Source organism: Achroia grisella, unplaced genomic scaffold (genome assembly GCF_030625045.1).
Source record: "Achroia grisella isolate CSIRO2021 unplaced genomic scaffold, CSIRO_AGI_Agris_v1 utg1573, whole genome shotgun sequence".
Classification (NCBI taxonomy): Eukaryota; Metazoa; Arthropoda; class Insecta; order Lepidoptera; family Pyralidae; genus Achroia; species Achroia grisella.
The window spans coordinates 2,472,946-2,488,125 of NW_026712655.1; the positions used below are offsets into that span (position 1 = coordinate 2,472,946).

Sequence of the window (15,180 nt, forward strand, 5' to 3'; positions counted from 1 at the left end):
CGTTTTTTTTTTCAAAAATGTTGGGAAGCCATTTTTTTTCTTTTTATACAAATGTTTTAATGAGAGATAATTTCTTGGGTGTTTGCATATTTGGAGAGCAACTTTTCGCTTAATTCAATATAAATTTTATAGAATGAAATACCGTCTAGCGTCATCTTGAATGCGAGAGTCCGATAGAGTTACAGATGTGACAGATGTGATGCGACAGTGTAAAATAAACATGCCAACCACCGTATAAATAATAATTTTTTTTATAATATTTTTTTATCACATGAAATTTCTTAGATAACATATATTTATAAGACGAGAGTTATAATACTTCTATGTACAGAATACGATGTGATGATTTATTTCTCGTCATAATGGGTAACATATTGAGCAATTTCCTCGAGATATATGTACCTCAAACTCGTTGCGAATGAAGTGTTTTTCCATTTCCTGCTTTACTTCTAGCAAAGCGTTCTCATATCCGTACGTGTTTTCGTTACATGACGTAGGTAGGCCTACTTATTTCTGAATGCTGATAGCCTTGTCGTACGTATTCTCATGGGTTTATTAAAGACCTAAAACGTACTCAATTACTCTGGGGAAATTGCCAATCGTCTATAAAAAAAGGAATGTTTGTAAGAACGTATCACAAAGGTATACCAACGTTAGTAGCCATTGATTGTAAGTATTTATTGACCAAGTTTGACCAATCTAATATCATGATTTATGTGTGTTAAGCGACTTCGTATCCGTATAATTTTTTTATTTGTAAATCCACAGGAATAAAAAAATCACAAGTGAAAATCAAACACAATTTGGCTACGCGTTTGTGTATGTACACAAACGCGTAGCCAAATGTATATATTTTATTTTATAATATATAAGTACTTTTGATGCGTCTGTTCGTCGTCTTGTTTTTTAAGGTAACAGAAAATCTAGGCCTGTCCTCGGGATACAATCATCTATTCACGAATTTTTATTAGTATCCGTTCAGTCGTTAGTCATGATAAGGTAACACACACAAAGACACGTGCTCGCTTTTAAAATGGAATGATATACAGGAATGCCACGTCATTTTATTATAGTGAATTTCTATACCAATCCTTAAGCTATTATAAATTCAGCGACACTCTAGGTCGTTGGCAAATATTTGCATTTGCTTTCAGCTATGCGGGTCGGGATATACTCGGTTATTGCCTTCAGAATATTACATGCCTTTATGTTGTAAATTCACGCTGATTCCCAGCTACGTTCTATATTAAATTCAAAATGAGGCGCCTGTTGAGATTTTCTAAATATGTACGTGTTTATATAATTTGCTAATTTGTGTATTTTCTTGACGTACATAATAAAATCACGTATTTCATCCGTCGAGCAGTTTGAATTGTAACCCGTATTTCGGTTTGAAGGGTGTGATGTGATATGGTAGTGAAATATCACCCACCTTAGTACTATAATATTATCTTATCTGTGTTACTATGCAATAGATGTTATTCCATGAGAGGTACCACGAATATCCATGGTTCTCTCTTAAAGAAATATTTCGTATATATTCACATTAAATTTAAGTCTAAAGATTAGGTAACAGGGATGGATAAAAATATCTTCGGACTATATTAAAAAAAAAACTTACTAGACGATTGATAGAAATACTTAAGTACTGTTTTTGTAAATACACACGTATAAATAGAGCCCAAATCGTACCAGCTATTATTGAAAGTCATCCTTGTAGATGATTATACCTGTATGTATGTTGATCTCACGTGAGTTTAAACACAAAAAGCCTACAAAACATCCGACTGTGAACCGGAAAATGCAATGTCAGCGTCATCCATTGTTAATTATAAAAACCAGTCCTTTAGGCCCATATTTATAGCTAGGTACGCGACACTTTTTATGAATGATAATAGAATGGTACACTCGCCCGTGTTAACGGTGGTATACCTACGCTACTGGAGCATCAATGAAAGATTAACAAGTGAATCCACACATAAATTTACCGGGAAGTTTCTAGACTAGACTAGTTTCTAGACTTTCTAGGTCGACTTGAAGTACATTAACTAAAATTACATTACATATATGTATACATACATTACATTACACATTACATACTTCTTGCTCCTTCGGAATGGCAATGCGTAACGAGAGGTACAACGGGCGTCATATGATGACGTGATGTCCGTAGTACTGTTCATGTATATAGGCTACGGTTGCCACTTATTTTTAAGTGGACTGTCAGATTTGCCATTAAAGTTGCATATAACAAGCAAGCAAGGGATCCGCTGGACGTCGATTGTAACAATCCTCTTCTCGCCTTACACGATATTGCTTCCATTGTATGTACCATCTGTTATCTACGAGTACCTACGTGTTATTAGTTTATTTTTGCGACATTACGAGAATGTTTAGATAACCTTTAAATATTCTCGTAATGTCGCAAAAATAAACTAATAACACGTAGGTTTGTAATAAAAGGTATCGTTATTTTATGCAAAACCGAGAAGAGTGTTCGTTACAATGTTAGCTGAGAGTTTATATTTGTACCGTATGCGTAGTAACGCCTTGTTTCTGATTTGAATACATTCAATACTTGGCGTTTCCTTTTTGTTTTTTGTAATATATTTTGTGTTCAATAAATTTAAAAATAAATTTATTTTTAATGGTTTTTATTTGAAATATGTTATTCTGAAATATATGTAGTAGTTATAGTGTGAATTTTCATACGTCATATTGTTATCACTATCACTGTACAATTTATATAATTGTAAATCGTAATGTAGACTTCATTTGTATGTCCCGCATCTATTCAATAATATACATAACTATAAATCTTGTGATAACAGAAATCAACACTTAATGTACCTAACTGAGATTTATAAATCCTTACTTAGTAAAAAATGTAGATTTATAATAAAAAATTACATAACTATATCTTAGCTATCTATGTATGTATCTTTGCAACGTCCCATTAGGAGTCTGCTTTCCTTATCATAAGGTGCCAATGTCATCACTAATATTACAGACGTGCAAATTACTATTTTTTGGCCTCTTGTCGCTTTCAGTTAATTATGATGAAACTTGTATACTCGTAGTTTTGTCATACGAACGAAGTTATGGATGGTATATCACTAAGAAATATGGGTACATAATATACCCATCTATTTTAGCACCGGCTAATGGTTTTTATTTATCAAAAAAGATTGTTAAAATATATATTTATATATATATTGTCTCTTGTTACAGGTTTAAATTTTACGTGTACTCAGCGTTTGTGGAACGGCGGACGGTTGCAGCGGTGCGTATAATCGCCGCCACAAAAACTCGGAACGCAGATGCCGTCATATGCAGAATCTGGCTGCCAGACAACCGCACACTCACACTTAAAGCTAGAGTCAAGGTATTAAAATTATAATATTAACTACATCCGTTGCAATGCGTGCAGTGCAATAAAGGAGATATGAATATCTTTTCGTTGCATTTTTTAACAAAAGCAATTCCTAGCGTAATATTTGGTAAATTTTTTCATCTTTATCCTAGTCTTTTTGCGATACGCAGCATCGACTTTGCTGATCTTGAGGTGCATTGCATTTCGGGGGTAAGCATCGTCCTTTGACAGGTCCAAGCTTCATACCCCTATGGATACTAGTCAGCCATACAGTAGTAGTCATGGAAAAGACGACATGGTTTTCGGATCTTTGCAAAACAATATTAGGTACATTCGAGTAATAAAATATTAGTGTAAAAATTAATATTGTATACCTATAGATAATGCCGGCAGGGCACTAGTGGAAGATGATAGTGGAGTATGAGGTCAGATCAGTTAGCTTCGTGGCAAATTCACCAGAAAATTAACGTGATGTTTAAGTGGGCATCGCTTGGACATCAACCTGAAATGGGATTGGGGTTATTAATTCGCATTATTACCAATCCCTTTTCCCCCAATAATATTGTATTTGACAACAACACAATAATAAGTGTGTATAGCAGACAGACCAACATTTACACAATTTTTAAACAATTTATAACATTACAGTTGATTTTAGTTGAATGAACGAGGTCATGATAATTATAATCGGGAGAACAGTCATACTCCCTAGGTATGCATTATTATTCATACATTACTTAATACATGAATGATACAGTCATGTTCTACAAATGCGAACAGAATCCATTAATAAATTCTACTTTAATAAATATAGTATAGTAATAAATATATGCGGTAATGTTACTGTATCGCATATTAGATAATTTACGGTTTGTGTTTGCACTAATTTCTATATCAACTATGTTGGAACTATGTTTATTATCTGTATATATGTTGTAAAGAATGTTTTAAATAACAACTGATACCCATATCCATACATATCTATACTAATATTTTAAGTGTGAAACGATATCTATCTGTCTGTCTGTTTGGTACCTCTATCGACTAAACGGCTGAAAGTATCCTAATGGAATGTGACATAAATATTATAGATTGTATATATCATTTCTTGAGACGAAAGCACAAACTAAACACTAAAGCCGTGCGTCACATCTATACATATTTGTATATATATTTATGTCAGGTTCCCCACGTAACTCAATCTAGATAACTCGTCATTCAAAAGTTGGAGTAGTACTGATCATGGTATTGGTTTTTATTTATTTTGAATTTATTATCAACAATAATAGGCCTATAATAGGTAGTAACATCACTTATCAATCAGAACGGTTGCATGCCAGGTTGACAGACGAATTTTGTTGGTGGTCTTTTTAATTAAAAATATTATTTTTATTATCTTATACAAATCATATGGTACCGTATAATCGTTTGTCTGTATATGTACATTCAAAACCATGTTGTGTATGTCGTTTTGTTTGTTACTTTTTCACGATTAAGGACCTGACCGAATCTTAAAGAAAAATACCAAGAAGGTACATATATTTATATAAAAAAATATTTGGAAATTATCTGAAATAAGGTGAAATTTTGTGCATACAAAGTCACATAACAGCTAGTATACTATACATTTGGCTGATTAAGGTATACTTTGTTTTTCAGGCCATACGAGAGAATTGGAATTTAAAGTACAGTGCGACATACGTACTATGTTTGCTACGTGACTCGGGAGTAAAACCTCAGGAAACAGTTGGAGCGTCCATATCAGTTGTATCCAGCAGTTGGGCTGGTAGACCGCCCACTAATCTGCTTACAGTCCTGGACACCGAACCTAAGAGTGGTATTGAGGTAGGTTCAAAACTAGAATTGTAGAATATATACTTATTTTGTATTGATCTCGGATAGATAGGTTTAATACACTACCAATGCTTGCATGTCGAAATCTGGCAAAATACAAACTGCGCATTGGTGGGTGTGTATATACTTATATTACTTATTACAAAAGTTTGTCTGTCAGTTATTTAATATAATAGTACAAGTTCTGCTTAACGCTAAGCAGAACTTGTACTAAATAATTGACAGACAAACTTTTTGAAAAACATACAGTACCATTTAGTTCCACGCAGGACTAGATAGGTCTGTCTGTATGAATTGTTAAAGTTTATTTACTTTTTCTTATAGCTGTTTGAACTAATACCCAATTTGTTAATCTGACGCTACAACTGTATACAGATACCTCAGTGTCACCTACTACATGATTTGTAATATGGTTTCTGATAGATATAATTCTTGCTTGTAATTCATTCAATTTTAATGCTCCGTCTAGGTAGAACAGTAGGACTATATTACAGTATATCCCCGCTAACACTAGATTTTATCACGGTTATTTGTTACTTTTCTAAAATAAATTATCATCTTATGTAGTACAATTATGATGCAGAAACAGTCTTGCGTGTTAGCGTGGTACACTAAGTGTACTAATGAATGACGTCCCTAACGATAAAACGCCCTAAATTTTCCAAATGAGAAATTCGGGCGCCTGTTTTTACGACCTCTGTAAGGGAGTAACGGTTGCAATGGTTTGCACAAATGGACATTTATGATGAACATCAACCTACTCATTAAACGAGTACGCATGTTTATTCATTGAATTTACATTACGTACATAATGGTAACTGTAAGTGGTTAAGTTATGGTATGTGTGATAATATGTATGAATATATTCAAATGAGGGTTTTGTATACTATGACCAAAAATATACTTGGTATTTTATAATAATACTACAACAGATCGTGTTGTAAAATAGATACTACAGATATTTTTGAATTATTTAAAATTTTATTCATCATAAAGCTGATTTGCCCGTTCTGAACCCTTTTAGTTTCTTTTCTCATCGTAATTTCAGATATGTTTTGCCTGTCATCATAATCAATAATTTAATATACTTACAGTCTCTAGCTTCTAGCCTTAGGTGTTTAGTCTTTACCTATATTATTAATTTTTCTTTTACTTTGGTAGATAAATATTCCTCACATTGTTTAGTATGTACCTATATTATTTTAATCTATAAAATTAAATGGACAGATATTCCTTACGTTGACTATGAAAATTGATGCTGAATATTTTCTTTTAGGAAAATCTCCACATATGTGTTAAGCCGTTCCATTACTCATACGCCCGTGACGACTGGCTACTAGAATGGTTTGAACTAAACAGGCTACTGGGTGCGAGTCATTTCTACATGTACAACGAGTCACTGAGTGCGCCTGTAGGCTGCCTCATTGACCACTACAGGAAGCAAGGTCTAGTCACACTGCTGCCGTGGAAACTGCCTATAATATCTAAAGTTGAGATAAGGTGAGCTCGCTGTTTTCCATAATTAACTATTATAATGATAGCGGTGACCTCGATGGTTTTGCGGTTTAGCACACCACCATACTATCGATTGTCTCTTCCTCGCACGATACAAATTTTTGTATACATGTGTATGTATTATATTTATTATCCTTATTGTATTATTATTTCATTGTTTAATTGTTATTATTAGCCTTGGTATTTTCTATGTGTTTTAGAAAACAAAAATGTATTTAAGTAGATAGTTCAATTTTAGAAGTATTTAAGTGGAGATGAGGTGGTATAAGTTTGATGTGTAACTAGTGTAGTATTTGTTCGTTGCTTCGTAGGTCCTAAACGTATGGAGCGATTATAAAAGATTTTTTGTTTGAAAGCTGACTTGTCTAGATGATTTTTAGATACACTCTATGAAGAACTATTGAGGCGCTTCACAGACATTAGCTATATTTGTACGCTGCGGTGGAGATACTATACACATATTGCCTTTAGAGTTTTTTTTTGTGTCGGCGGAGACTTTTATATTTTGTATTATTTATTATGTATAGAACTGAGGGACAATTCGCTGCGTTCAATGATTGCCTATATCGGTCGATGTCAACGGCCGGTTGGTTGCTGGTAATCGATGTGGACGAACTGGTTATCCCGCGCCGCGAGAGGACGCTGCCCGCGTTGCTCACAGCACTGCGGGCCTCCTACAATCCACCATCGAAGTCACCAGCCGCCTTTCTGTTTAGAAACGCATTCTTTTATCTTCGATGGGAGGTATGTTGAGATAATAATATTCCTTTTATTATATTTTACTGTACATAAACTGATATTGATTAGGTTAGCTTAGAGTCTGTATTTTTCAGAGCTATTATGCACCGATATATTTACAAAAAAATGTAGTATTAAATATTTCAATCAGTGCAAACTCTGTCTTATTGTACCAGACTATTTATTGCTTCTATTAGAGGCAAAAAACGTGCTGATAATGGTAGCTGAATTAAACAAAATAATAAACATAAATTAAGTAATGAAATGGATTTTGTAAAAATTTCTACAAAATAAATCACAACTGTGACTATGCCTTATAATAAATAATTAAATTTCGTGTTTACAATATTTCGTATTTTTGTGTGAATTACTGTAGTCGCATCCTGCGGGCATACAAAAACCACAGATAACATAATATTACATACAAAAACCAAATGATTTTAACATACTACATTTTTAGTTACTCAAAATCAAAATCAAAATCAAAATATCTTTATTCATGTAGGTCTATTACAGACTCTTATGATATGTCAAATCTACCGTCAGTTCGGAATGATTTCGAGATGAGAAGAACTGACAAGAAACTCAGCTCGTATATATTTTTTTTAATGTTGTACATATTTATAATAATACTATTTCATTTAAATTCAAATTTGGGAGAATAGAGTGACCACCAGCATATGCTATATAAAAAAAAAATAAAAAAAATAAAAAAATCTAATCAGTATTCGCAACCTGAACAGACCAGTCCCCACAAGCAGCACCCGTTCACGAGTATGACGGATGACCCAGCCATCATTGTACTCAACCATATTAGAGGGAGCACATCGACCCGGCCCACCACGCCGCCATAAGTTTGAACTTTATAGCGAGCATGACTGTTTCAAGTTACTCCACTACGTCATTTATATTATTTACAACATAAACTGTACCAATCACAGTTTTCACCCATTACAATATTTAAATTACAATATGTCATTACTAAATTTAGAATAAGTTTCTTTAGTGTTTATTACATTATCTATGTCAATGGGAAAGTTATATACTTCATAACAAAAGTTAACATTATAATTAAGTCCACGCATTGTAGTCATTCAAGTAGTCGTTTATTTTATAATAAGCTTTAGCGCAAAGTGTATTTTTTACATGTATCTTAAATTTCCCTTCATTTAAATTCAAAACATTATCGGGCAATTTATTATAAAAACGTATACAATGTCCCATGAAAGATGTACTTACTTTTTTGAGACGATAACTAGGCATATTTAATTTATTTTTATTCCTTGTATTAAAACCGTGTAAGTGACTATTCTTTGTAAATAAATTTAAGTTTTTACGTACGTACATTATATTTTCATATATATATTGAGAGGGAACAGTAAGGATACCTGTTTCTTTAAAGCGTTCTCTAAGAGATTCGCGACACGGTAAATTATATATTGAAGAACTGCTCTTTTTGTAATATAAAAATTGATTCTACGTCAGCCTCCCTGCCCCACAATATAATACCATACGACATTATACTATGGAAGTAACTAAAATACACTAGCTTCGCTGTTGCAGTATCAGTTAATTGTCTAATTTTTCTGATAGCAAAAGCAGCCGAGCTAAGTCTTTTGGCCAGTGTGAATATATGTGGTCCCCACTGCAATTTATTGTCTATTACAATACCAAGAAAAGAAGTCTCATCAACAAAGTCCAAAACATGATCATTCAAACTAACATTTGTCATTACTTGTTTTACATTTGGTAAAGAGAATTTAACACACTTTGTTTTCATTGAATTAAGCGCTAGATTATTTGATGTAAACCAGTTAAGAATATCTTCAAGAGCATTATTTATATTACTAAAATCCTTATTATTTCTTTTCACTTTGAAAATAAGTGATGTGTCATCAGCAAACAATACAATGTCAAGGATGTTTTGAAACTGGTATGGTAAGTCGTTTATGTAAACAAGAAAAAGAAATGGGTCGAGGACAGAACCCTGGGGTACACCCATTTTTATATATGACCCCTTAGATTTGCTTCCTTTAATGTCTACTACTTGAATTCTATCGCACAGATATGATCCAATGAGTTCTAAGGACTTTTCTCTAATTCCGTAATGTTCTAGTTTAAGCAATAAAGTCCTATGGTCGACGCAATCAAACGCTTTTGAGAGATCACAGAAGACACCAATGGCATCCTGTGAATCTTCCCAGGCACCGAAAATACTTTGTACTAAGTTAATGCTTGCATCAGTGGTAGACCGTCCTCTCGTAAATCCAAATTGCTGTTTATGAAGTAAATCATGTGTATTAAAATGAGCTAACATTTGTGTAAGTAATATCTTTTCAAAAATCTTACTAAATACTGGCAAAATTGAAATAGGTCTAAAAATTTATATATTGTCTTTGTCACCAGATTTAAATAGCGGTATTATTTTACTCACTTTCATTAGATCTGGAAAGATACCTTGATCAATGCTCATATTAAATATTTCAGTTAAATGTGAAGCAACTTCGTTTATTACTGTTTTCATTACTGTAACTGACATACCCCAGATATCCTCAGTGCCCTTTAGATTGAGAGCGTTGAATGTTTTTATTATACAGGAGCAGCTGATATGGTGAAAATGAAAGTCATAAACGCATGGACTTACAGTATTTTTTAATAATGTTTCTGCTAGACTAGGTGACGAGTTTAACCTTTCTGTAGCTTTGAGAGGTATTGTGGAAAAGAAATTATCAAAAGTTTGAGCAACAAGTTCATTTTTATCAATAATGACACCATTTTCTGCTTTTACCTCATATTCTAACTGTCGCGACTTAGTGTTACCTGTTTCCGTATTTATTATATTTCAGGTAGTTTTTATTTTATTTTTAGAAGACTTTATTTTATTTTTCAAATTAAGTGCCTTTGCGGCCTTACATACTTTTTTGAATATCTTTAAATAGTTTTTAACATATTCGTCGAATATAGGATCACGCAAATAGGACCTAATATCATATAGTTGATACATATTTTTCCTACTTATATAAGTACCTTAGTACTTATTAAGTATTCAGCATACTTAGAATTATGGACTTTAAATTTCTTTACTGTAAATTTTTTATCAAAATGCGTTTTTATTATATTGAGAAAACGACTATATGATATATTTGGATCAATATTGTCAAATTTTAAAAACTGTAAACTTTCATTTAATTTGATTTTAAATTTCTGTAATTTAAATGCTGTTGTTGGTCTGTAGAACTTATATATAATCTCGTTTTTTTCATTACATGCGAATGGTGCTATTTGTCCGCAATGGTCTGACGGCAATGTATTTATTATAGATTTATTTAAAATACTAAAATTACAATATATATTATCAATACATGTTGCTGTAGTGGTCGTAATCCTTGTAGGTTTAGGTTTTAGAAGAAAATATGATCAAGATCAAAACTTTTAAAAAGGTTTCTAATTTTATTACTTATAGGACTATCAACAAGAAGATCTATATTGAAATCCCCACATACCAAAGTAAATTTGTTACTTTTGAATGGTAACTTCAGTACATCTTCCATGGTAGACTCAAATTTTTCATAGTCTGAGTTAGGAGGCAATTACTAACCAATTATAACCAAAAAACTAGTCATCGTTTTATGTTAGAACGAATGTGACCCTAGTCAGCGTATAGATTTAATATGAAAATAAAAATTTTCCAATTAATGTGCCCAACTACTGTATTGAAATTGTGAGATGGCGGTCTTCTTCATTTCTGTAGTTAGTAGCGCCTGTAAATTCTGCTCTTCAGCACTTTTGGATAAGGTTCTGCGTTGCATATGTAACATATCTGTAATTTGTGTTTGTACCTATGTATTAACATTGATTTATTAGGAATGAAGATAATATTTTAAGCAAGGTGATAATAATGAATATATATAAAGGCAGAGGAAGGTCGAAAAAGAGATGGATGGACTGTGTGAAAGATATAAATAGTAAATAACGAGATGACAGCGAACAACGATGGAAGAGAAAAACATATTACGCCAACCCCAAATAAATGGGATAAGAAAGAAGTAGATGATGCTTGATTAACATTAAATAAGACTATTTTTTGTTTTACTAACAAAATGGGCAGAAACCATGAAAATAAATAAATAATTATTCTAATTTAATTTCCAGGATGACGCAGAAGCGACGGCGTCATTGGTGACGGCTCGCAAAACACGGCGGTGGGCGACTCCCCACGCGCTCAAGAACCGCAGTAAGTACGCGCTGCGGCCGCGCGACACCGTCGAGCTCGGGAACCACTTTGTTTGGGAGCACGCGCCCGGCGCCAGTTCTGCTGGGGTACCCACCGATCGAGCTCTTCTACATCACTATCGGGTATATATTTTTGATGTAACTATAATTACTATAACTAGTGGTCGAAATTCGACCATAATTAATTTAAATTATTTATTTATTTAATTAAGACAATATAAACTTACAGCTAATTGCCAACACTTTATGGTTATGTTTCACATTCAGTAAGACTATAGATATACAATACACATAATATTGAAGACAAACAATATTTATCTATTATTATTTTGACATATGCTTGTGTAGCGTGTATGGCATACAGTAATAAATAGTGTGTGTAATATTTTTATTATTGAGTTAATGTATTTTTTTAAGCATAATTAAAAAAAAAACTTGGTTTACTGCACTTCTTCTCTTTTAGTGCTTTTCCTTCGAGTTTCGACCCACTATAATAATTGGTAAAGATACAAAAATACAGTTAAGAAAATCTTTAAGTAAATACGTCTCATGCTTTTTTCTGTGATATAAATGTGAATTTATATATAAATGTTAATAATAATCTATATTCAAACAACGCATTTCCAGGCTGCTTGTGAGTACGGTGGTATGAATTGCTTGACAGTCCCGTCAACAGTAGACCGCATGGCACACAGATGGACCGAGGAATTACAAAAGAAAGTTGCTGACGAGAACCAGATACTCGCCAGGGTTTGCCCGAAGTAAGCAGATCCCGTATTATTTCCGATATATATGATTAAATGGTAATGATTTGTTGATTAATGGTTGACTTTAATAAAACTATTGTGGTTGTAAATAAACAGAAAAAATCGCGTCCTTATCTCGCGCAATCTGTTATTGTACATATCTCAGTTCATATACAAGGGGATAGTTTACAAATGATATGTTTAAAATACACAAATTAATTTGCTCAAACCCACACGGATGTTTTTGCTAAAAGAATATCAAACATTTTTAAGCTTTTGATTTCATTGAATAGGAACATTTGATTTGCAGCTCAATGTCGACTTGAAAAAAATATTTTTTTTAAACATGTTGTTTATGAACCCCATAATTTAAATATGTTAATTTATATTGATACTAAAAAATAATTATAATAGATATGTGATTATTATTGTTTCGTTACCTATAACTTAATATCATTAGGTTAGAAATTAAAAAATGGCAACAAATTTTTTTATGCAATTGATTTTTAATTTAAGATTATAATTATGTATAAATGCCCCAAATATGCATAATATAACCATAATAAAGAGGACCATTATAGGGCTGACGATTCTCTCTCAAATTGTGAATTTGTATAGAGCAAGAAAACCAATGACAGTTTGTATGTTAAGGCCCAAAATTTTGTTCTGTGTTCAGATCAGTATGTAACTTATTGTAATGTAGCTAATGTAATGAATATATTTCGAGGTATGGATTAAGAGTCAGTAGATATATGTTGAGTATCTACATTTAATGTCACAGTTTTTGAATAAATTATTCAGAATGTTCATCTCATTTTCATGAAATTTCATACAAACATGTTTTTTTTTATTAGCAAAAGATCTCTGTTCTTTCGTTTAATTATTTGTCGATACCAATATATTTTTTATGAAATTAGTACATATATTTGTATATTTATTTACAGCTAATGTGAAGAAATTTCGCTTATCAGCTTATGTGAAATATGTATGTAAAAAATGTGCCATTTCGTGTTGTGTTATTGTATAACGTACCAATAGTTTGCTCAATAAATCAATTATACTATCAGTATTACTGTAACATTCGAAATTAACGATGTTAAATTTTAGAAGGTACTTGATATTTTATGTCAATGAACGTGTACGTGTATAAATGAATATTGGAACGGACTTTTCTAGAACATTCCGGAACGTGTACCTAATATCATGGTAGAAGGTAGATTCATTGTACTAGTACGTGCATCGATAACGAGTTGATAACCGCTATCGATGGGCATGAACGTATATTTTTAATAAAGAGAGCAGAACCACATATGACTAAAATAATTGTCGTTAGTTGAACTATTGTTATATCTGGTCAAAAAGGTATTTTATAATTATTTATTTTCTTGTAAGACTTAAATTAAATGGATTGTATCTTGTTTTATTAAATATGTATGTTTTTTATTTTTTTTAAAAAAGGAAAGTATTTTCTACGTATATTTTTATACGTACCGTTTCTGTTAGTGTATTACATATTTGAAAATCACATCTGATCTAAATAAATCTTCATAATTTCTAAATAATAAGTATCCATTTATTGGACATCATAAAAGTCATTGCAATAGTTACATAGTTATATTATTAATATATTTCTAATGAAAAAATGTCTAAGAGGCCAATGTCAGCTCATCGGTTAATTTGTAAATTTAATAATAAAAATGTACATACATATATAACAAATAATATATTTGTCTTGTAAATATTACATGTAAATACGTGCACACATTCATGATATAGGTACATACTTAAAGCTATGAAATGTTGTTTAGCGTCGTACCATTTGCCATTCTTGTCATAGTTGTTTTAATCTATTTCACTGTTTAATAACACAGAATTTTAATATTCGTGGTATGAATATTATATAATATAATTAATTATTTATATAAGGATCATACATAATATCCGTACTATAAAGTTCACAATTACAACACCATAACTCATAAGATTAAGTGGGCGTTTTATTATTAAATGGTCAAGACAAACGCAAACCCACACATTCAGACCAGGAAGAATCTGAACCCAAATGACAATCGTCTATATATAATCTAGAGCAAATCGCCTGATATGTCGAATTTACATAACTGTCTATAACTGGCATTCCATTGTGTTTAGGTCTGAATTTCAGGTCAGGTCATATCAGGTTCTGTACGTACGTATGATAGTCAGAAGAAGTATTGTACTTTTATTTAACAAACCTTCTAATTTAAATATACAAGCCGGTATCAAAAATGAAAACAGAAAATGTTGTTTAGCTAGTAATAATCTTGCGGTTGCTTAGTTGTCTTTGTTAAAAACTTTATTTGCCTTCTTATGTGGATAAAATCATCATCCATGATCTTCAATATGACACATACATAATTTAGATTGAAATATTGCATCGAATATAATATACAAATGAGACATGAAATGTTGTTTAAATCCGATAAGTAGTCAAAATACACAAATAGAGGTTTAAAACAGTTCGAGAACAAGAAATTTGTCATATATCTAGACACTCGCATCTCACGTACCTCATGAAATTTTAATCGTCATCATTTACTTTTGTAATATGCATACAATATCTTGAATCACATAAAGATGTTTAAGGCATTCCTATAGTTGTTAAATCTGTACGTATATTTAAATTAATATCAAAATTATAATAATATTGATCAACATTTACTGTCTTTGTCCTTTTCTGAT

At 31.9% G+C, this 15,180-nt stretch overlaps 1 protein-coding gene across 1 annotated transcript in view; it reads left to right on the forward strand.

The window, feature by feature from the left end:
• Nucleotides 1-13,195, forward strand: part of LOC131841113 (uncharacterized) — a 41,403-nt gene extending 28,208 nt beyond the window's left edge. The window contains exons 3-8 of the mRNA XM_059189360.1: nt 3,232-3,385; nt 5,033-5,218; nt 6,504-6,727; nt 7,270-7,486; nt 11,633-11,836; nt 12,341-13,195. Coding sequence (XP_059045343.1) covers nt 3,232-3,385; nt 5,033-5,218; nt 6,504-6,727; nt 7,270-7,486; nt 11,633-11,836; nt 12,341-12,478 — 1,123 coding nt within the window. The 3' untranslated portion in view covers nt 12,479-13,195. The remainder of the gene's footprint in view (nt 1-3,231; nt 3,386-5,032; nt 5,219-6,503; nt 6,728-7,269; nt 7,487-11,632; nt 11,837-12,340) is intronic.
• Nucleotides 13,196-15,180: the final 1,985 nt, after the last annotated feature.